Below are 23991 nucleotides of genomic sequence, written 5' to 3' on the forward strand. Positions count from 1 at the left end.
AATGGAAGGCCAATTTGGGAATTCCCGAAAGCCTGGTAGGACAGCTGGGTGTGTATGGATGGTGATGACAGGAGACGTGGGCAGTGTTGAAAGGTGATGTCGTGGACAGTGATGAAAGGGGAGGCCTGGAAACTCAGTGTCGCAAACTCCACGTCCACAGGGCCAGGCAGACAGGGTGAGCTGGTGAAACACGGTGGGGGAGCAGGGTAGGTGGAGAGCTCCAGGTTAGATAACACTCTCGTGACTTGTGGACAGTGGAGTCTTGGCAGTCCAGACTGTCGTGGGAACTTTCCTTTTTTGCGGTGTCCCACTCCCCTTCAGTGGGGGTCAAACCAAACAGGTCTCCCAATCAGATATGGTTTCTGGGCTACCCGTCTGCTGCACAGAGTCTGTAGACATGACTGCAAAGATCCTCTTGTGCCATGCTCAACACACTGGTGTCTTCCTGGCCCGAATGTGACCTAGAGCAGCACACCGCTGGACCTGGCCAGGGTCACGGTTCTGAGGCGCTAGCTGGGGCAGTTGATTCGTGACAGCATGGAGCAAAAGAAAAAAGCGCCGATTTACACTCATGTGTTTGTGGCAAGAGGTCACTTTGAACTGGGTCCTGAGGAGCAGAAGTAGCAACGTAAAATGAGATATGGGGTGAGGAGTCAGAATTCTAAGGGCAATGGGCACCCGTGGGAGGGATCTGGGATGATGGCAAGCCTGAATTTGTCATTTGTCCGAGGGTGAGGTGGGGGGCAGGCACCACAAAGCACTAGAAGAAGCAGACGCAGGGCAGGGGGTTCAAAGTAATCCCACATACCCCAGCCAGGAAGGCCACAAGGTCAACGCTAATTATATAAAGAGCCATTTGCTGGTATGGCCGACAAAGTGGGCAGACTGGAGGCCGAGAGACTGGTTTATGGGCAATTAAAATAGTCTTGGTGAGTGGGCAGTGCTAGCCAGGAAAATGATGCTCTGAAAAGCCAGGTAAGGCTTGAAGAACTGCTGGTAGATGAGAAATCAGTCAGGGACTCACCTGAAAACCAGTTCTGGACTTATGGTGGTGATCATTTTGCGATATATACAAGTATCGAGTCAATATATTGTACACCCGAAACTAGTATAATGTTATATGGCAATTGTACTTCAATTTAGGAAAAGAAAACAGAAACTCTGGGAAATAGAAGACTTTAGTTTTATTTTAAGCACTCTGGAAAGTTTTGATATATTCTGAAGTTTGGAAACATCAAATTCTTTTCTTTCTTCCTCGTCTTCCTTCTTTCCTTCCCCTCACTCAACGGTGTACAGAGTATTTGCTAGTTATTTGGGCACGTGTCTGAGGGTGCTGTGCTGTGCTATGTTCAGTCGTGTCCAATTCTTTGTGAGCCCATGGACTATAGCCCGCCAGGCTCCTCTGTCCATGGGATTCTCCAGGGAAGAATACTGGAGTGGGTTGCCATGCCCTCCTCCAGGGGATCTTTCGAACCCAGGGACCGAACCCGGGTCTCCCGCATTGCAGATGGTTTCTTTCCTGTGTGAGCCACCTGTCTGAGGGTAGATCTATCAAAGACAGCGTTCTGATGTTTGTTTAGATGTTCTGGTATTTCTGGGACACCTGATAAAAGTCTCACTTGAGAGTACTTCCCTCTTGTTCATGTCAGAAGTCCACCTTGCTTGACCCAGCTCCCCCAAAGGACGCTCTTATCACTCTGAGTGAATAGTTTGTCAGCCAACATGGGCACCCTATAGTTCAAGGTTTGTCTCCTAGGTGCTTTCATGAGACGTTCAACAAAAAACTCCACCCCTTTCCATGTGGCCATTCAATCTCGAACTTTCATGAAACATCATCGGAATGAATTTGCTGATCATTTCCTACTTTACTCACAAACCTGCATGCTCTCAAGAAAACAGAGTACCTTGAGGACAGGTATAATACAAAGGAAAAAGAGTGATCATCTTTCAGCTGCTTGAGCTCTGAGATCCTGAAGGGAGAGGGTTCCTTAAATAGAACTAGAGAAATACGCCACAGAAGAGTCCATACACATCTAATCCAGTGGCTCTTCATTTCAGCATTTCTTTCTTTTCTCCATTGAATTGGCATAATTCTGCACTAAAGTCAAGCCAATCAGATAAAAGGAAACTTCTTTCTCTTTGACATATTAAAAAGTACAACAAATACCCACATAGATCAAACTCTTCAAAAGAAAATACAGAGAGGAGATGCTGAAAGACTAGTTATTTATCCAAGTTTATTCTTGGAGAGCTGGAGTTCAGAAACTCTGAACTCTGCGCCCCTGGAAGCAATACTCTGTCGAAGAGAAATCATTCTTAAAGTGTGATTTTTAAAAATTCTCTTCGTTCCCTCTTGGCATACTTGTGGAGCAGCCTTGGGAACGGTTCCCTTCTGGCCTCTCCTTACACCCTTGCGCTGTTTTTACCTCCAGACAATGACTGTGGAGTCGCTTTCTAGGCAAGGGACAAGTGAGTGGCTCAGGGGTCGTCATGAGTGGAGGATATTGAAGGCTGTCTTGGTTTTAGTGAAGAGAAGAAGGAAAAGTTGTCTGAAAGTTGTGAAAGGCAGGCCTTCACTGCCACAGAGAAATCTGCCGTAATATTAACAGGGGTGTTTGACGAGAGCTAAAGCCCTTGTGGCTCAGAGGTTAAAGCGTCTGCCTGGAGTGCGGGAGACCCGGGTTCGATCCCTGGGTCGGGAAGATCCCCTGGAGAAGGAAATGGCACCCCACTCCAGTACTCTTGCCTGGAGAATCCCATGGAGGGAGGAGCCTGGTAGGCTACAGTCCATGGGGTCACAAAGAGTCAGACACGACTGAGCCACTTCACTTTCACTTTTCACTTTCAAAGATGATAGAGAACAATGGAAGCAAAGGGTCAGGGGGTCAAGGTCAGTCTTGAGGTCATGAATGCACTGAAACCTCAACTGTTCTCTGGGGTTGCCCAAGATTGTCTGCTTCTAAAAAGCACTGCACTAACCTTTCCTGTTCGTCACTGGAAGATTGTTCAGGAAACACTCTTGACTAGAGGAATCTGGTCTGCTAATAAAAATATCAATACAACCCATAAGGGAAAAGGATCTAGAAAAGAAAATTGATTCCTGGGTCGGGAAGATCCGCTGGAGAACAGATGGGCTACCCACTCCAGTATTCTTGGGCTTCCAGTATGCGTGGCTCAGCTGGTAAAGAATCCTCCTGCAATGTGGGAGACTTGGGTTCGATCTCTGGGTTGGGAGGATTCCCCGGAGAAGGGAACAGCTACCCACTCCAGTTTTCTGGCCTGGAGAATTCCACAGACTATACAGTCCATGGGGTCGCAAAGAGTTAGACACGACTGAGCGACTTTCACTTTCACTTTCATACATATATATAACTGAATCATTGTAAATCAACCTCAAAAAATAAAGTATAAAAAAATCAGTACATATAAACCTTTCTGGATATGCTAGGCCAAAGTATCAGTATCAGTAAATATAAACCCAGGCTTCCCTGGTGGTCCAGCAGTTAAGAATTTGCCTTGCAACGTGACGGATACCAGTTCCATCTCTGGTCCTGGAGGATCCCACATGCCGCAGGGTAACTGACCCATGAGCCACAACTGATGAACCGGTGCTCTCAAGCCTGTACTCTGCAATAAGAGAAGCCATCACAACGAAAGAGTAGCTTCTACTCACCATAACTAGAGAAAGTCCTTGCCTGTCAACAGAGACCCAGTGCAAGCAAAACTAAGTAAATATTTTTTTTTAAATAAAATAAATACAAACCCTTCTGGATACTCTGGGTCAAAAGCTCCAAGAACATCTCATTTGTGGCTTTGTCCCCAGCATCTCCTCTGGAACACAGGAGCCCCACAAGTAAACTGTTTGAATGAGAGAATAAGTTATCCTGAAAACAAAATCAACAAGGATTTTAGCACGTCCACACTCCTGGGCAATTCACTTCAATATTGTGGGTTCTTGTTTACACAGCTTGGCAATGATGGGAACATATTAAAATATTAAAGCATGAAAATTTCTAAAATCCCTTCCTCTATAAAATTTTAGTTTCCTCCTTTCCTTGTATTATCTTTTCCTCTTAAAACCAAAGAAGAGTCTATTTGTTGGCAGTTGTCAGAGGTGATGTAGAGAGGTCATCATCTCAGGGATCACAGAACTCCAAAAAAAATCCCCATGAAACCAAGAGGATCATTCTGTAAGTTACATATGTTAAACCAACACAACATTGTAAAGCAATTATCCTCCAATTAAAAATTTTTTTAAAAATTGAGGGATTAATGAACCATTGGAAGGCAAAAACAAATATACCATTTTATTTCTCAAAATAACCCCAGTTAACAATGAGGGGGAAAAGGCTACAAGGTACTTAACGTATGTTTCCCAACTATCAGGTAATTTTCCATTTTTTTAATTGTTTAAGTTAACCAGCAATGAACACCATTTTTTCTTTGGTTGAATTTCATAAGCACAATTACTAAATCAGTGAAGCAAATCAGACTCGGATGCTTGTAAATAAACCTTTTTAAAATATAAAAGCAATGTAACATTAAAGGAAGTTTTGTAAACACAAATTTGCACATTTCATATTCAAATACTGGGTTGCCCAAAAAGTTCATTTGGGTTTTTCAGTAAGAGCTTATGGAACCCAAATGAACTTTTTGGCCAATTCAGTATTTATACATGGTTTTATTGTGAAAAGTGAAAGTCACTCAGTTGTGTGACTCTACGAATTCTCCAGGCCAGAATACTGGAGTGGGTAGCCTATCCCTTCTCCAGGGGATCTTCCCAACCCAGGAATTGAACCGGGGTCTCCTGCATTACAGGTGGATTCTTTACCACCTGAGCTACCAGGGAAGCCCATGTGGTTTTATTAATAAGGTACAATTCCATGTTCTCATCCAGGGGCAATTTATCCTCCCAGTGGACATTTGGCATTGTATTCATTGTGCTCAGTTGTGTACAACTCTTTGTGACCCCATGGACTGTAGCCCACCAGGCTCCTCTGTCCATCGGATTCTCCAGGCAAGAATACTAGCATGAATTGCCATTGCCTCCTCCAGGGGATCTTCCCAACCCAGGGATAGAACTCCCGTCTCCTACTTTGGCAAGCTGATTCTTTACCACTAGTGCCACCTGGGAAGCCCACATTTGGCATTATCTGTAAACATTGGGGTCACAACTTAGGGTTCGGGGGAGCAGGTAGAGAGGGCACTGGCATCTAGTGTGCAGAGGCCAGACAGAGAATCATCCAAAGTGCCACTGAGAAACTTGCTTTAGGTTATAGTACAAAAAAGCATTCTCTTCCACAGCTACTCTGTCCTCCTGGCTTGAATGGAAACGATTATGTTTTAACCATTTATTTAGTTAAGCCTGCGAGGCACTGTGCTGAACACAATACACACCTTATCTTAGGTAACACAAACTCTTTGAAATTTTGAAGATTAGCACATGACGTCTGAAAGAGACTTGATAATTGTTCAAGGTCACCCAAGCCTGTAAATAGCACAGACTAGGATTTGCTGCAGGAGGTAAATCCCACCGATGGCTCGGTGGTGAAGAATTTGCCTGCAACACAGGAGACACAGGAGACATGGGTTCGATCCCTGCATGGAGAAGAGTCCTCTGGAGGAGGAAATGGTAACCCATGCCAGTACTCTTGCCTGGAAAATTCCATGGACAGAGAGTAGCCCGGTGGGCGCAAGAGTCAGACACAACTTAGGGACTGAATAACAACAGTGATTTTCCCTACTTTTCTAAGTTGACTTTCCAGAGTTGTGCCAATTTCCAGCACCACTGTGAAGCTGTGAGAAAACCTCTTTCAATACACTGACCCTAGCATTACTTTTGACATTGAAAACCAAAATTCTTGCTTATTTAATAAGCTAAAAATTATGTATCTGAGCTTAAATATTAAACAGTTGCTGGAATTTGTTATCATGTATATGTCTCCCAAAACAAGGAACCCTCTTGCCATGTAAGAACAATAAGGAGAAAAGTCAGGTCAATATAAATAAAGCTTGTGTTTCAAAGAAACACATTCATTTATTCAACAAATGCAGTTGTTTGTCTAATAGAGGCTAAGCCCCAAGAAAAACATTCCTGCTTAGTCCGTAAAGTTGATCTCAAATCTTTTGTTTAAATAAGCCTATGAAGAGCAAATGAGAGAATTGTGTTTTATAGTTTAAAATGTTTTCTCTGATAATATTAGTGTCTTTTTTGCCCTGTCCTAAAATACTGCAAAATAGATGCTACCTAGGATACCTGTGAATTGAGGCAGACTTTTACCCACATACCCCATAACTCCCCTCCTGCCAAACAATAATCATAATAGCAACAATCATAACACAATATAGTCCAGTATTTTAAAATATATAGTAACAGTGTATATAATATGTATAATGGGATACAGTAGTACATCCCATTAGTGGATCATTTTAGTAGGTCTTAAATGAAAATTTTTAACATTAGAGAATTGATGCTTTTGAACTGTGGTCTTAGAGAAGACTCTTGAGAGTCCCTTGGACTGCAAGGAGATCCAACCAGTCCATCCAACCAAAGGAGATCAGCCCTGGATGTTCTTTGGAAGGAATGATGCTAAAGCTGAAACTCCAATACTTTGGCCACATCATGCGAAGAGTTGACTCATTGGAAAAGACTGTGATGCTGGGAGGGATTGGGGGCAGGAGGAGAAGGGGACGACAGAGGATGAGATGGCTGGATGGCATCACCGACTCGATGGACGTGAGTTTGAGTGAACTCTGGGAGTTGGTGATGGACAGGGAGGCCTGGTGTGCTGCGATTCATGGGGTCGAAAAGAGTCGGACACGACTGAGCGACTGAACTGAACTGAACTGAAACTAGAAAATAGCAGACAAGTGTACTGCTACAACACTAAATATTTTGTGAAACTTTTGTGTGGGTGAGAGAGAGAGAGACAGTGAAATTGTTTTCCAGTGGCTTGCAGCCTAAAGGGTTGAAAACCACTGATCTTATCTACCTACTTCACTCGAAAAGGAAGTCTGGGGCCATTGCGTGATGGCCAAGAATACACAGCTAGTTCTGGGGTAAGAATTTACTTCGCAGCTCCCTAGGCCAGTATCTGTTCCACTGGGGGCGTTCAACCTAAGGTCAGTCTCTGGGGGAAAAATCGGAAAGAGACGTAGAGATGTCTTTAGGGTAGTAAAAGGGGAAACTGGCTGTTGGCACAAGTAACAGGATCAGTAGCTTTGGGGTCTCCACATATTTTTTAAAAATTATTAATTAAGTAATTTTAGTTTTTGGTTGCACCGGGTGTTTGTCGCTGCGCATGGGCTTTTTCTCTAGTTGCGGCGAGCAGGGACTACTTTCTGTTGCGATGTGCGGGCTTCTCATTGCGGTGGCTTCTCATTGCGGTGGCTTCTCATTGCGGTGGCTTCCCTTGTTGCAGAGCACGGGCTCTAGGCCGGAGGGGTGGGGGGTGGGGGGCTTCAGTAGTCGAGGCTCTCGGGCTCTGAAATTTCCTTTGAATCCAAGGTTCCACATCCATGGATTCAACCAACCTCCTATTGCCTAGGATTGTTGTATCTACTATTGAAAAAAATCTGCCTAGGAAAGGACCCTTGCAGTTCAAACCCATGCTTTTCAAGGGTCAATTGTATTCCCTGCAGAGGGAACAAAGATGTAAGTATCAAGATTCTTTCATGAGAGCAGAATTTGAGTGAGAAGAGCAGAGTGAGAAGCTCCCCTGAAACTGGATGAAGGCTGAGGGGGTGACTTCTGGAGGGGAGGAAATGAAGCTGGGTTCCTGGCCGTGTTGCTTGTAGCCCAAGCTTGACTGTGCGCAGGGATCCTCCCGGGGTCTTGTGAAGATGCTCATTCTGGTGCAGGAGGTCTGGGTGGGGCCCGAGATACTGCATAAAGAGTCAGTTTGTGATGTTCAATATTAATTAATGAGAATGAAAGAGGAAGAGAAATATTTTGTCCTTTGAAAAATTCAATCCTTTAAAGGAGGGCCAGCGACTTTTCGTCAAGACAATGTTTTATTCACATCTTTCTGCTGTAATTATTTAATTGAAAGAGACATAAAAATCATACATCAGCTGACCTTGCTGACATGAGTAAATATACCAGATTACCTATTTGCTTTCCAGACTGCCTCTACCCACTGCTCAACTTAACCAAGGCGAGTTTTATTCTAAATTATTCTAAAATTTGTTCTGGGACTTACCAGGTGGTTCAATGGTTAGGATACTGTGCTTCCAATGCAGGGGCGCGGGTTCAATCCCTGATCAGGGAACTAAGATCCCACGTGCCTTGGCGTGCAGTCAAAACAAAAGTAATTTTTAAAAATGTGTGCTAAGAATAAAAGAAGCCTCTTTTCTTATAGGCAAAGACTAAAGTAACTTTTAAAGTATTAAATGCAAACTAAAATAATAGGAAGACATATTACTTAATAAAGAGTTTTTATTGAGTACTTAACATTTACAAACAACGTTTTTAAGTTTGGCAGCGAGGAAAGAAGAATCTCTGATAGAGAGCCCGTAGGGGTGAAGACTCATGCTATTTACAGAAAAGACTGTGCAAAATTTAATTTTAGCTGGAAGACCTTAGTACAATTCTTAATTTAAATCCTCATATAATTATTATGTGACATCAGAGCAAAAGAGCAGAGCTTTTTTTTTAACTGCCTGAAAATGCACATGTTTTCATCAGTTTTTTAAAAAATACTTTATTTCTTTATTTATTTGACTGCTCCAGGTCTTAGCCATGGGAATCTTTTTAGTTTCACCATTCAAACTCCTAGTTGTGGCACGTGGGATCTAGTTCCCTGGCCAGGGATCGAACTCGGCTCCCCCTGCACTGGGAACAGGGAGTATTAGCCACCGGATCACCAGGGAAGATCCTTATCAGTGTTTTTAAAGAGGAAAAAATTTTATGTGCCTAAATCAATTAAACTTCTCAACATATTGATCTTGTCCAGTTTTTAAATTAAAAATATCCATGATCTTGTCCAATTTTTTAATTAAAAATATCCATCATCTTGGGTAATTTGGTTCTCATTAGTTTGTGTATTCGTTTTCTATTTGCCGTTGTCATAGTTGATCACCGACTTAGGGGTTTAAATGATGTACTTGGCTCCTCTTATAGTTCTGTGGGTCAGAAGTCTGACACTGTCTCACCAGACCAAAGTCAAGGTGTTGGCTGCGCTATGCTCCTCTCTGTAGGGCTGGATTGGATCCCTCTCCTTGCCTTTTCCAGTTTCTACAGGCCACCCACATACCCTAGCCCCTTCCTCCTCCTCACCTTGTACCACTCCAGCCAGCTCTCCACCTCCCTCTTCCACTGTTAAAGGCCCTTGTGTTTACAATGGCCTTGGAAAAATTGGGATAATCGCCCTAGTTGAAGGTCAGTTGATAAGCAACCTTAATTCCCCTTTGCCATAGCATATTGTCAGGTTCCAGGGATTAGGATGCAGACTTGTTTGAGGATATGTTGGGGGCAGGGGCATTATTCCTACTACCAGATCTTTTAAGAAAAGACTGTTTTGCAATTCGAGTACGAATGTCATTTGCATGGTATTCACATTGCATTTCTCACTGATGAGAATTGCTAGAGCTCTTATAACACAAAGGAGCCCTCATTTAGTTGCAGTTACATTGATTCCCCTATTCAGTACTCCTTTTTCAGTAATGGAATCTCTGTCACTTATTAGCATTAAGGATGACATAGAGTGGCCAGTTTCCTGAGCTTTTACTGTAAGATAGATGTTATCCGGAAAGTCCTAAAAATTTTGGATAATGGTACTATTTACAATAGCCAAGACATGGAAGCAACCTACATGTGCATTGACAGAGGAATGGATAAACAAGTTGTGGCAAATATATGCAGTAGAATATTCAGTTCAGTTCAGTTCAGTCATTCAGTCGTGTCCGACTCTTTGCGACCCCATGAATCGCAGCACGCCAGGCCTCCCTGTCCATCACAGTCTCCCAGAGTTCACTCAAACTCACGTCCATCAAGTCGGTGATGCCATCCAGCCATCTCATCCTCTGTCGTCCCCTTCTCCTCCTGCCCCCAATCCTTCCCAGCATCAGAGTCTTTTCCAATGAGTCAACTCTTCGCCTGAGGTGGCCAAAGTACTGGAGTTTCAGCTTTAGCATCATTCCTTCCAAAGAAATCCCAGGGCTGATCTCCTTCAGATTGGACTGGTTGGATCTCCTTGCAGTCCAAGGGATTCTCAAGAGTCTTCTCCAACACCACAGTTCAAAAGCATCAGTTCTTCGGCGCTCAGCCTTCTTCACAGTCCAACTCTTGCATCCATACATGCCCACAGGAAAAACCATAGCCTTGACTAGACGGACCTTTGTTGGCAAAGTAATGTCTCTGCTTTTCACTATGCTGTCTAGGTTGGTAGATATGGCTACCGTATCTACTGAATATTACTAGTAGTAGAATATTACTCAGCCGTAAAAAGGAATGAAATAATGCCACTTGCAGTAACATGGACGGACCTAGAGATTATATTAAGTGGCATACGTTGGGCAGAGAAAGACAAATGCCATATTATATCACTTACATGAGGAACCTAATTTAAAAAATGATACAAATGAACTTATTTACAAAATAGAAACAGACTCGCAGGTCTCAAAATTAAGCTTATGGTTATCAAAGGGTGAAACATGGCGGGGGGGTGATAAATTGGGAGATTGGGATTAACATATACACACCACTATATATAAAATAGATAACTAATAAGAACCCAAACAACAAGGATCTACTGTATATCACAGGGAACTCTACTCAATATTCTGTGATAATTTATATGGGGAAAGGGTCTGAAAAAAGAAGGGATGTATATGTATGTAAACTGATTCACTTTGTTGTACACGAAAAACCAACACAACATTGTAAATTATCTATACACTAATAAAAAGTTTTTAAGTAAATTCAATTAAGATTCAATTGAGATACCAGAAAATTCTCAGCTTTTCCATCTGCACTGTGGTTTCATCCAATGGCATTTCTTGCAGGCTTGTAAGAAATGAAAAATGAAAAAAAAGAAAAATAGATTCTTTTTACAAGGGAAGTCTAGGTTCGTAACTACCAACAGTTCTCACGACAAGCCTTTGGGGATTTGTACCAATGATGAGAAATCTGATGTGAAAGAAACTATACTGAGAAAATGAGCATGCCTTGGAAGCTCAGGCTCTTATTTCTGCTTTTTCTTCTTTATGAACATTGCAGGTGTCCCTGGCTCCATGCCAAATGCATCCTGGGCCGGTGACCTCAGAGCTGTGAAGTGGCTTGACATGGAAGATAAACACGGAGGCTGCCACGGTGAGGCATTCTTTTCAAACTTTGAGGCCACTCTGCTTGTTGGTGTTGGCATGAAAGGAGCTGTGGAATACAGGGGTTCTCACAGACAGACCTGCTGGTTCATTTAGACAGCCTGTGAATTATTAAACAGAGTAACTAGAGGCACAGTCCTTGAAAAGTTAATGTGTTTTTTTTTTAGGTAGTATTAATTTTTAAAAATATTTATTTATTTTTGGCTGCACCGAGTCTTCCTTGCCGTGCGTGGGCTTTCTCTAGTTGCGGTGAGCAGGGGCTATTCTCTAGTTGTGGTGGCTTCTCTGGTGGAGCACAGGCTTTGTTGCCCTGCACCAAGTGGGATCCTGGTTCCCACACCAAGGACCGAACCTGTATCCCCTGCATTGGCAGGCAGATGCTTCACCACTGGACCACCAGGGAAGTCCCAAGTTTAAGATGCTGGGAGGGATTGGGGGCAGGAGGAGAAGGGGACGACAGAGGATGAGATGGCTGGATGGCGTCACTGACTTGATGGACGTGGGTCTGGGTGAACTCCGGGAGTTGGTGATGGACAGGGAGGCCTGGCGTGTTGCGATTCATGGGGTCGCGAAGAGTTGGACACGACTGAGCGACTGAACTGAACTGAGCTGAACTGAAAGACATTCTCTGTCCTCTGATTACCTAGGGAGATGTAGAGTTAGGCTCAAATTATAATGGTACTTTCCTCTTGCTAGTTTCTGTTCTCTTCTTCTTCTTCCTTCCTCTTTCTGTCCCTTTTGAGGGTGCAGCAGTTAGGAGGAGCAAGTGGTCAGGATGAGAAGTGATGTCATCTTCTCTCCATGGAGCCCCCTCCCTCACATCAGCCTCTGCTCCCTCCACCAATGGGTTTCCAGGTGGCGTGGAGGTATTTGCTCCGGTATGATGGCAGGTGACAGCAACAAGAGAGATTGCCCCTCTCAATGGATAAGAACTAGAAGACAAGTAGCTGTGAAGAAGACTTTTCATCAGTCTTGGTGTATATTCCATTAAGACTCTGGCCTGGTACATGGCAGGCGTGCGTGTTTGTTGACGAGAGTGAGCATAACAAAGTACCACAGACTGAGTGGTTTAAACCACCGACATTTCTTCGCTTACAGTCCTGGATGCTGGAAGTCGGAGGCTCGAAGTGGCAGTAGCTTTGACTTTTCCTGGGGCCTCTCCCCTTGGCTTGCAGACAGCCATCTTTGCCCCGTGTGCTCACGTGACCTACCCTCTGCGTGTGTCTGTGTCCTAATCGCTTCTTATAAGGACCCCAGTCCTACTGGATCAGGGCCATCCATTAGACCTCATTTAACTCAGTTATCTCTTTAAGGGCCCTACATCTAACACAGTTCCATCCTGATGTGCTGGAGGTTAGGACTTCGACATGTGAATTTGGGGGAAATACAATGCAGTCTGTAAAAGAAGGCCGTAAATATATATTCAGTGAATGAGTGATGAAGTGATGAAGCGAACAGTTGAGTGAGTGAATAGGAAGGTCTGCCCTGTAAAGTGTGGCCTCCTCCCCCCGCCATTCAATTTATAGCTTCATTTATTAGTCCTTTTATTCTACACCTAACATTTCAGACAATAAATAATAATAATATTTTCACCTAGTAGTGTCCGACTTTCTGTGACTCCATGGAATGTAGCCTGCCAGGCTCTTCTGTCCATGGAATTCTCCAGGCAAGAACACTGGAGTAGGTTGCCATTTCCTTCTCTATGAAGAAGAGAAATGGCAACATTTCAGATCAAAACTCCAGATTGCTGCGTCTCGCCAGCTCTCCATCACGCTCGTGCTCCTTCCCAGGCGTGTCTCTTGAGGTCCTCCCCCCATTATAGAGGCCAGCATCCTTGTGTCCCTGCACAGTCTTTCTGCAAGTATATTCATGTCTTTACCTTAATTGGCCCACGTTTTCCCCAGAGGACAGCTCATTGCCACCTGGCTGCATAGCCTGCCCTCCTAGTGGGGAGAGGAAAATGGAGAGGAGGGTATTGTGCACTTTGATCTCTTGGGTCTTCCTTAGAAAATGGACCATCTCCATCAGTGAGGGTCCCAGTATTTGGGATAGGCTGTCTTCTCCACATCCTTCTATAACCCCTATCACGTGGCCTCTAGGGCCACTGCGGTCATCTTCCAATCTGCTTCTCCTCCTCTTCTCTGGCTGTAGCACTTGAAGACGTCAACATCTACAGCATGGACCCATGTGATGAGATTACTTTGCAGCCAAGCCCTCCCCCGCCCACCCCGCTCCCTGCAGAGGTTCGTGTCCATTGTGTATCAGCCACTTGCACTCCCCGCCCAAGTAGAGACATACCTTCAGTCTCCCTGACATCGCCTGTATCCAGGACCTGCCTCAGTAGAGAAGGTATAGACTCGTCAGATTTGCCTTTTTGTAAGGACTTTTGGGCTCCCCAGGTTGCTCAGTGATAAACAATCTTCCTGCCAATGCTGGAGACGCAAGTTCCATCCCTGGGTCAGGAAGATCCCTTGGAGAAGGAAATGGCAAACCTGCTCCAGTATTTCTGCCTGGGAAATCCCACGGACAGAGGGGACTGATGGGTTAGCAACTAAACAACAACAACATGTCATGATGACATGACAGGTGGAGCCGTGAAAGTAGCCTCTAGCCAGGAACTGCATAGGGTTCAAAGTTTGGGTAGCCCAGCCTGCCCTCTTCAAACAAATGGCTCAGTTTTTTCTACTCTTAATACCCGTTATGCCATTTGAAAGCCTTAAACTGTTAGCATTTAAAATATTTGTCCCCAAACCACTATACAGAGAAAAGAAAAAGGCACAGTCTGGACAGAGGAGGTAGAAATTTATGTCAACCCAGCAAGTCAGTAATACCATCTGGATCTTGTCCCCTTGGCTGTATTAGTTCCAAACCTGTGCGTGTAGCCACTTTCCAAGCCTTGTTAGCATTTAGAATCACAGAGTACCATTCTAGACCTGTGGTCTTGAATGTGGAGCTCCCATCTCTGATTCCAATCTCTTCGTCTTCCTTCACCAACTTATATGCTATATATTTTACTGTCTTTCTTCCCCAGAACAGAATAGAAGACCCAGCAATGCTGGGGTTTTTGACCGGTTTGTTCATTCCTATAACCCCACATCTAAAATATGATGTTGTCATGTTAGATATGTTTGCTTTTTTAAAATTGGGACTTCCAGAGATTCAGCTTTCTGGCTCCCTCCTCCTACGGGTTCTTTATGAGGACCTCTTGTCTAACCTGTGTACTGTGTCAGCTTTTCATGCTGTTCTCTCAAACATTTTAGGTTCCCTTGGCATTTAATCCTAGGAGGCTGATTCCTACGCATAATCATTACTGTCATCTGCTTTTTGCCATTCCCTAGGCAGAACACTGCTGAAGAATGCTCCAGAACTGTCCTAAACTCACCCACCATCTCCCTTCAGCTGTTCCCTCTGGCTGCCCGCTTGTTCTTTTATTTACGTCATTATTGTCCTGGTACTCTTCATGGTATACACATTTTCAGCTTTTTGGCTCACCTTTAAACTCCTAATCTTGTGCTGAAACAGCCTCTCTACTCTCCAAAGGTGATCATTTCAACTTTGGGAAGAACTTTGAAGACACTTGATTAAAATCACCTTATCAGTTCCTTTATCAGGTCATCCCTTTCCTCCATCTTAGAGCATTTTGGGGTTTTTTTTGGGTGGGGGCGGCTGCATTGTGTCTTAATTGCAGAATCTTCATTGTGGAATTCGGGATCTGGTATGTGGGATCTTATTTCCCTGACCTGGGATCGAACTCACGTCCCCTGCATTGGGAGGTGGATTCTTAACCACTGGACCACCAGGGAAGTCCCCATCATAGGGCATTTGGGACCCTTTCTCACATTGTTGCTTCCTGTTTCAAGAAGAAAAGTGACCCATCCTCCCAACCAAGGTCCCCATCGGGCCTCAGTTATGTGTGGGTCCATCTCAGTTATGCCATTGCTCTCTTGCATTCTGAGTGACTCTGTCTCTGCTGGTTCTTTTCCTTCTCTCTGCCAAGATGTATTTTCTGCCTCTGTCCTCAAGACCAAGCTGTCTAGGCTCTCTCTACACGATCCAGCCCTAAATCTTCTCTCCTGTTCACTTTCATTTCTTAAGCATGGGTGTGCTGTTTGTGTACCAAGTTCTTCTCACCTACCACCAGGTTATTCTTTAACATCCCCCGAACTCTGGCTTCTTTCTCCAGTGATTTTCACTGTCTCCTGTCTCTCTTCCCAGCCACATTGAGTTAATTATCAAGTCCCATCGGTCCTTCTGTACTCTGTCTCTAATAGCTTTCCTTTCCCACTCATGGCAACCATTAACTTCAAACAAACTCTCTGGTTTACACGATTACTACAGTCTCTTGATTGGTTCTTAATGTACCTGGCAAAGCTCTGCGAAATTAATCTTGCTGAAATCTATTTCATCATTTGATTCTTCTATTAAATTTCTCCAACCCTTTCAAAAAAAAGGTATAAAAATGGCCCAAACCTTTCATCTATTTTAAGACAGTCAACCATAGTAGTTCTACCATATGCCAAACAAATCTGGAAAGAGTGCAAACTTCTTACAGCTTCCTTGTTTTGAAACTGTTCCCCAGCAAACTCTTTTTTGTAGCAGAAAATTCCCCTCTCTGCATTTTTCCACCTGAAGTTTTCCCATCCATCTTGAGATGCTTCCCAATTCTACCCACCTGTGAACTCTCCACTCATCCTTCTCTATACTTTTCATTCAATAACTATTAATTTAACATCTGATATTTACCAGGCACTGTTCCAAATGTGGCTTACTCAATGGCTTGGCAGTAAAGAGTCCACCTACAACTCGGGAGACATGGGTTCGATCCCTGGGTTGGGAAGATCCCATGGAAAAGGAAATGGCAATCCATTCCAGTATTCTTGCCTGGAAAATCCCATGGACAGAGGAGCCTGGCGGGCTACAGTCCATGAGGTTGCAAAAAGTCGGACTTGACTGAGCACTCACACTTGTTGTAGATTTAGGGGACACAGAAGTAAACACAGTGGTCTCAAATTTCAACTCTTGAGCTTATATTCTAGTCTGGGGAGAAAGACAACAAAGAAACATGTGTGTTGGTAATGAGTACCAAAAGGAAAATGAATCAGGGAAGAAGGAAAGGAGGTCAGAAATGGCCTCACTGAGAGGATGGCCTTGAAGTAGATTCCTGAGTGGTGCCAGAGGGAGCCTTGAGGATGTATGGTGGAAGGGCGTGGTCCGGGGGAGGAAGGGCAAACACGGATGCTTGGGTTGCTCAGGACCAGCGAGGGGGCCAGTGTGACTGATGTGAAGATTATTAAGGGTTATAACTGAATGAGTAAGTGGTGAGAGGTGAGTCCGGGTGAGGAGGGCCAGACTCTGAGGAGTCCTGAACGCCATTGCTAGGATTTTGGCTTTTTCTCCAAATGAGACAAGAAGCCATCAGAGGGTTTTGAGCAACAGACACATCTTCAGTGCTTAACGTTTAAAACAGCCACTCTGGCTGCTGTGCTGGGAATATGCTAACAGGCAAAAACGGAATTGACGAGCCTATCTGCAGGGAAGGAATGGAGACTCAGATATAGAGACTGGACTTATGGAAACTGGGGGGGAAGGAGAGAGTGGGACAAACGGAGAACGTAGCTGGCTCTGTGATGACCTGGAGAGGTGGGGCTGGGGCGGGCTCAAGAGGGAGGTGATACATGTACAGTTATGGCTAATTTGCCTTGTCGTGTGGCAGAAACCAATACAACATTGTAAAGCAGTTTTCCCCAATTAAAAGTAAATTTTTTAAAATAAATGGAGGCACTGGGAACCAGTCAGACAGGAAGATGGAGGCAACTTGACTAGGATGGAGGTATCGGAGGGGGTGAAATGTGGTCAAATTGCATTAATATTTTGAAGGTTGAGCTGACAAGGTTGCCGCCAGATTGGATGTGGGGTGTGGAAGGAAGGGGGAAAAGGGCCGAGTGTACTGAAGAGTAGGCTTGCCCTGACGATAGAGAAGACTTGGAGAGGATTAGGAGTTCATAGGTGACGTGTGGGTGAGGTTTATTCCCCATTTAAGAGGAGAGATAGGGCCTTCCCTGGTGGTCCAGTGGTTAGGACTCCAAGCTTCCAATGCCGGGGACTCAAGTTCGATCCCCTGCTTGGGGAACTGGGATCCTGCATGCTTTGCAGCGAGGCCAAAAGTTCCTAATTTAAAAAAAAAACACACAAAAAACCTCATACATAATAGAGATAAAGTAGGCTCTTGGATAGCCCAGGGAAGAGACCCGACCAACTCAGCCCACAAAGACCCCTCCCATCTGTCTACATATAGGACGTCTCATCCGTGAAACCCAAAGTTCATAATGTGTGAATTGCCTTGTGATCCCTATTGTGTTTTTCCTTTGGACTACTTAACTCTCATTTTCTGTAAGTACATATTTGTATCTTTGTCTCCTCATAGAAAGTTTAACTTCCTTGTGGGCTGGGCTGACGCAATCCTACTTCGGAATCCCCTAGCGCTTGGCACAGTCCTAGCCCTGCAGCAGTCAGTTGGACACCCTACTGTTCTGCAAGCTCACCCCTGTTGACATGGAAACAAGCCTATTTTGACTGTTTTCTTGTTCTCTCCTATTACAGGCCACTATGTCCATGACATTTGTATCTATGGCAACGGAGACTTAAAGTGGTTGATTAATTCGTCAAGCCTCTTTGCAAACAAGTTTGAGCTCACTGCATACCCCCTCACTGTGGAATGCCTGGAACTGAGGCTTCGAGAAAGAACCCTGAATCAGAGTGAAATTGCAATACAGCCCAGCTGGCATTTCTGATCTACAGCCACTCACAGTCTAAAGGGAAATTGCCTCTGGGAAGGAGAGCCTTTCTTTGGGAGAAAAACTTTGCCTGGGTTATATGAACAGTCTCAGGGCCAAGGTTATAGCTTCAGGACCTGACTACATAATTACACGTCAAAATGTCTGCTAGACACTGTGAAATGTGCTGTCAGGATGCTTGCACGGTGATACTGGTTTTTAGGCCACTCTGGCAGTTTCTTGAGGTTCACCGCTCTTTCAGGCTCATGTCCCGATCTGTGATAAATTGAACTGTTTTCAGATCTTTGCATCAGACCTCATCGTATATAAATGTTCGCATGAAAAGGAGAATGGTGGATAATACTATTTAGGGAAATAAGAATCAAGTTTCTTTGAAGAAGGAATCTTTTATCACAGATCTGTAGCCTCACATGAATGGACTCCCCTGCTCTTTGCTCAGCTGCACGTCGGCATAGAAACTGCTTTCAGGTAACTCTCCAGTCTCCTTTAGAACTTGAGCTGCTAGAACTGAGAACTTGGTCTTGTTCCTGAGTTTCAACAGTAACATTTTCAAGTTTCCTGTGCCTACAGGTTGTTTTTTTTTACATTCTTTACATTCTGTATAGAATGTAAAGTTATTCACAGGAGACCAAATTTAAGACAGCCGTCACTGCCTGCTACTTCAGTAAAAGATTCTCAGGTAGTTCGCTTCTTGAATATTTGTCAGAGTGTCCTCTGACCCCTCGTCCATCATTTTCCATTGAGAACATGGAAAAGTTCTTGAAGAATGAAGGTATTTCAAGAGGGGAAGTGCTATTGCATGGGTGTAGCCTCAAGCCTTGACTATTTCAGGATAAATCACTTCCCTTTTTTGCCTCCACCCCCACCAAAGTGGGGCTTTCCCAATGGCTCAGTGGTAAAGAATCTGCCTGTGATGCAGAAGACACAGGAGATCTGGATTCAATCCCTGGGTCGGGAAGATCCCATAGAGAAGGAAATGGCTACCCACTTCAGTATTCTTGCCTGGGAAATCCCATGGACAGAGAAGCCTGGTGGGCTACCGTCCTGGGGTCACAAAGAGTAGGACGTGACTGAAGTGACTAAGCATGCACACACCACCGAAGTGATCTTACCTGCAAAATGGAGACCAAATTCTATCCCATGAACCTTTAAGGAGTCCACAGTGTTCTCTGGGTAACTTTGCAGTGCTTGTGGGGTCTTAGGAGTGCCTGGATTTTTAAAAGCTTTCAATTGTGCGAGAGCCTCTTTGTCACTTGTCCTTTATCCCATTCATCCATCCAATCCATAAGTATTTCTTGGGTGTCTACTATACACCAGACACGTGCAGAGATAAGAAGTGAGAAGCTTTTTCACTCTGAAAATCTTGGCAATAAAGCCAAGATTGGAAAGAGAATCTCTAGAACTCCAGAGAATCTCACAAAGTATATTATCCCCGCCGGCTCCGGCCACCCCACGAGGCATGTGGAGCTCCCCTGACCGGGGATCAAGCCCTCGGACCCTGCAGTAGAAGTGCGGACTCCTAACCACTAGACCACCAGGGAGTGGCTGTAGTGGTGGGCTTATGGATTGTCATATCAGGCCCAAGATATCACCAATTTCAAAGTGAGGTCTAAATCAGAGAATATTCTGAAGAGAGAAGGGAGGCTGGAGACAGAGGCCACAGCTGATTGTCTTCTAGGCAACCTGCTTTCTCTTTGACCTCTCAGGGCATTCAGATCTCACAGTGCTCTTGCAAACTCGCACAATTACCCCATCTTGCAGATGAAGTGACTGAGGCTTAGAGAGGTTGTTAGTAAGCATGAGAAAACAAGTGCTCTGAGAATCAGGCTTCTCTTACTGGTCTCCTTAGTTCATTTCCTAAGGTGGAGCGTCTCGAGAGGGTGAAGTGAAGCCATACTTAGCATCCCAGAACGGTTTCAGTGTTCACACTGAGAAAACGTCCTGTCACGTCCAAAAAATGTGAAGTCTCCTTTTGTACTCCATCCAGTTCCTTGGTATTTATTTATTCTAATGAAAAACAGCGACTACGACTAACGATACATTTAATCCACGCAATGTTACTTTTTCTGCAGTTGTGCCTGTTGAATGTTAATTATCTTTAACTTAAGGAAGCCCTTAATCATATTTAATGACCTTGAATTTAATGACTTTTAATGATTTTGAAGTAAAATCTGTCCTTTTTCCTGTTGCCGAGAGAGATGGAAGTGCACTGGGTGACGAAAAGTCAAGGGGTAGGGAACACACCCGGAGCTAAAGGCAGAATTTAAAATCACCTTTTTTTTTTAACTTACATCACACCACTTGAGGAGCTTTACACTGGATCTTCCTCTTGCAGAAGAAGAAATCTTTTGGAATAGAAGATGTTTACATATCTGTTGGTCATTTCTTCTGTGTCTCAAATACTTTAATGTTGGGAGAGTTTAATGTTTGAACTAGTGGGTTTCTGCGGGCCCATGAAGATGCCCTGAAAATTTTGTTTTCGATGATGTTCCATGTTGTTTTCTTGGAAATAAATTAATATATTGTTTTCCACACTGGGGACTGTTGTTTGGCTTTATTTGATCAGTATTTAACAAGCCCATCTTCCCAGCATTGTCTTTCTTAGAAAATTTTATCTGGCTGTGTCAGGTCTTAGTTGCAGCAGGTGGGATCTTTTGTTGTGGCTCCGGGCTCAGTAGCTGTGGCGCATGGGCTCAGCCGCACCAGGGTACCTGGGATCTTAGTTCCTCAGCCAGGGATCGAACCCGCAGCCCCGGCACTGCAAGGCAGATTCCTAAGCACTAGACCACCAGGGATGTCCCCCTCCTAGCATTTTCTAAAAATACACAAATAAATTCATTCATGCAAACATATACCTGTCTAAAAATGCCCATCCCACTGAAAAATAATGAAGCTTTCCCTGTGAGGAGTATCAGAGAGGATAACTGGGAATGATAGAGACAATGGAAGGTCAGTTTCATTTCAATCGGGATTTTAAATTCAAAATCTGAGAGGCAGGAAGAAGTTATCTCCTATACGTGCCTCCTTTATTTATTTTTTAAAAATCAAGGTACAATTTAGGAAAAAGACATGTTGATATTGTAATTATTCAACTGTCAAATGCCAAAGTTTTTGAGCAGTCTTTCAGTGCTAAGTTTGGGTAAATGAATATTTCCTCTACTAGACACATGGAAAATGATAGAAATACTAAGGAAAATAACTCGTCTAAACAATATCCGATGCACCATTTTTTAATGCATAATATTTTAAAACTAAAGTACAAAATATTTCAAACTACAAAAACAAAACTATGTGCTCATAAAAAATATTTTGTAGTTTGAAAAATATTTAAAACTACAAAAACAAAAATATGTGCTGTATATCATAGAAAATATATAAATCAACTATAAAAATAAAATATATAAGTATATTTTCTAAATAAATATTTCTAAATATAGAAAATACATAAACGCTAAAATAAATAAAAATATTTTCTAAAAATAGAAAATACACAAATCAATTCCAATCCTTTGGCCACCTGATGTGAAGAGCCAACTCATTGGAAAAGACCCTAATGCTGGAAAAGACAGGGCAGGAGGAGAAGGGGCGAAGGGGAATGAGATGGTTGGATGGCATCATCGACCCAATGGACATGAGTTTGAGCAAGCTCTGGGAGATGGTGAAGGACAGGGAGGCCTGGTGTGCTGCAGTCCACGGGGTCGCAAAGAGTCGGACATGACTGAGCAATGAAAACAAATCAACTATACTTCAATAAAAAATTTTAAACACGATTTAAATCAAGTTAATAAGTTAAAAAATAGAATACGGGAGAATATAGGATGAAAAAATGAATTAATACAGAAGGATATGGGATAAAAAGTGAACTCCTTTCTCCAGAGGTGATCAGTCTGGTGTCAGTGTCCTTTCAGTACGGCAATATACACTCAGATATCCTAGGGCAGTGCTGTCCAAAAGAATCTGCCGTGATGGGAACATTCTACATCTGCACTGTCCGAGATACTGACACTCGTCCTAGCTATTGGGCACTTGAAATGTGGCCAGTTTGACTGAGGAAATGTTACTTATTTTATGTGACCAGTGGCTGTTGTACTGCACAGTTCTATAGCTACACAACCGTTATGTACCTGTGCTTATTATACAGCGGAAATACAAGGACACACAGACTAGCTTTTTTTTTTTTAAGTGTTGCTTATATAGATACATAATAGAATTATAGCTTTTTGTAACTTGCTTTTTTGAGCCCTTCAAAAATAAACTTTATTTTTAGAATTGTCCTGTTTTTTTTTTTTTTTTTTACTTTCTGGTTATACCATGCAGCTTAGATCCTTGATGAGGGATCAAATCCACCCCCGCTACCGTGGAAGTGTAGCATCTTAAACCGCTGGACCGCCAGGGAAGTCCCACATGGTGAGACTTTAGGATAGCAGTCTATGCCAAGTGGGAAATGGGAGCCGAGATCCATGTGAACAGACTAAGCGAATAACTGGAGTTTGGGAAGACTCCAGTCTTCCAGTTCAGTAATGCCAGAACTACATTTTCTATTGTGACTACTCCCTCTTTTGGTCAGGACGGCTGAGGGATTAAAAGGTCAAGCCAATGGGAAAGACACTGGAGGTCATGCTCCCAAGGCCAAGTTCTGACTTTGGCAAGAGGTCTGCCAGTGATGGCTCTGGGAGGAGGAAGGTAAAGAGATGAAGCTGACTGTGTTCACTTCTCAATACCTACAAGGTTTGAACGTGGTGGGCTTCCATGGTGGCTGTCGGGAAGATTAACTGGGGTGAATCCTGCTGGGAGCCCAGGAAGTCTGACCTACATCTTGGGAAGGATCCTGGGGGCTATAGTAGACAGGGGGGATGAATGGTCTAAAAGGGGTTTCCCAGGGGGCACTGGTGGTAAAGAATCCGCTTGCCAATGCAGGAGATGGCAGAGACACGGGCTTGATCTCTGGATTGGGAAGATCCCCTGGAGAAGGAAATAACAACCCACTCCAGTATTCTTGCCTGGAGAATCCCAGGGACAGAGGAGCCTGGTGGGCTGCGGTTCATGGGGTCACAGAAAGTTGGACACAATTGAAAGCAAGCACACAGACACAGACACACACCGGGTTCTTCCAAAAAGAACCAAAATTCAGAAACCAACAGCCAGCATCATGTGTCAAACGGTAAAAGTGAGTCTCAAGCATGTGATTAGGAGTTGAGGCTATTAGGTGAATCACTGAAAAAGTGAGTCAAAGTGAAAGTGAATTATTTATGAGTTTCAGGCTATTTATTTCCATTAAAGTGAATTATCAGTGAACTTCAAGGCATCAACTGTATTGAAGGCAAAATGGAAGGTTTCTGATGACTTTCCAAAATGTTTTATTTTTAAAAAACTTTATAGACTTCAAAGAAAAGTTGTCAAAATGGTATGGAGAATTTGTCAATGTCTAAGGTTAACGTCTTACAAAATCAAAGTTCAGTGATCAAAATCAGCTTTGCTTGGTTTTTAATTCTGTGCTGGCTGTGTGTTGAGAGTTGGAGCCGGACAGACCAGATGGGTAAGGCGAGTCCCAGTAACATGGAGCGCCTTCACGTTAAACCAAATGACGGAAACGGACTGGACTGGTCTCAAATACCATTTCCTGGTGAAGATTGTACTATGGAAAGGAAACATCTGGGCTTCCTTGGTGGCCCAGTGGTTAAGAATCCACCTGCCAGTGCAGGGGACATGGTGAAGATTGTACTATGGAAAGGAAACATCTGGGCTTCCTTGGTGGCCCAGTGGTTAAGAATCCACCTGCCAGTGCAGGGGACATGGGTTCGATCCCTGGTCCAGGAAGATCCCACATTCTGAAGGGCCCCTACTGAAGCCCTTGTGCCTGGAGCCTGTGCTCTGT

The 23991-nt window shown here is 43.8% G+C and overlaps 1 protein-coding gene across 1 annotated transcript in view; it reads left to right on the top strand.

Annotated features, from left to right (window-relative positions):
* LOC102276507 (N-acetyllactosaminide beta-1,6-N-acetylglucosaminyl-transferase-like) overlaps nt 1-20952 on the top strand; it is a 38501-nt gene extending 17549 nt beyond the window's left edge. The window contains 2 exon segments of the mRNA XM_014481362.2: nt 11219-11311; nt 17923-20952. Of these exon segments, the coding sequence (XP_014336848.2) occupies nt 11219-11311; nt 17923-18113 (284 nt within the window). The 3' untranslated portion in view covers nt 18114-20952.
* Nucleotides 20953-23991: the final 3039 nt, after the last annotated feature.

The sequence above is a fragment of the Bos mutus genome, chromosome 23, assembly GCF_027580195.1.
Source record: "Bos mutus isolate GX-2022 chromosome 23, NWIPB_WYAK_1.1, whole genome shotgun sequence".
In the NCBI taxonomy this organism is placed as follows: Eukaryota; Metazoa; Chordata; class Mammalia; order Artiodactyla; family Bovidae; genus Bos; species Bos mutus.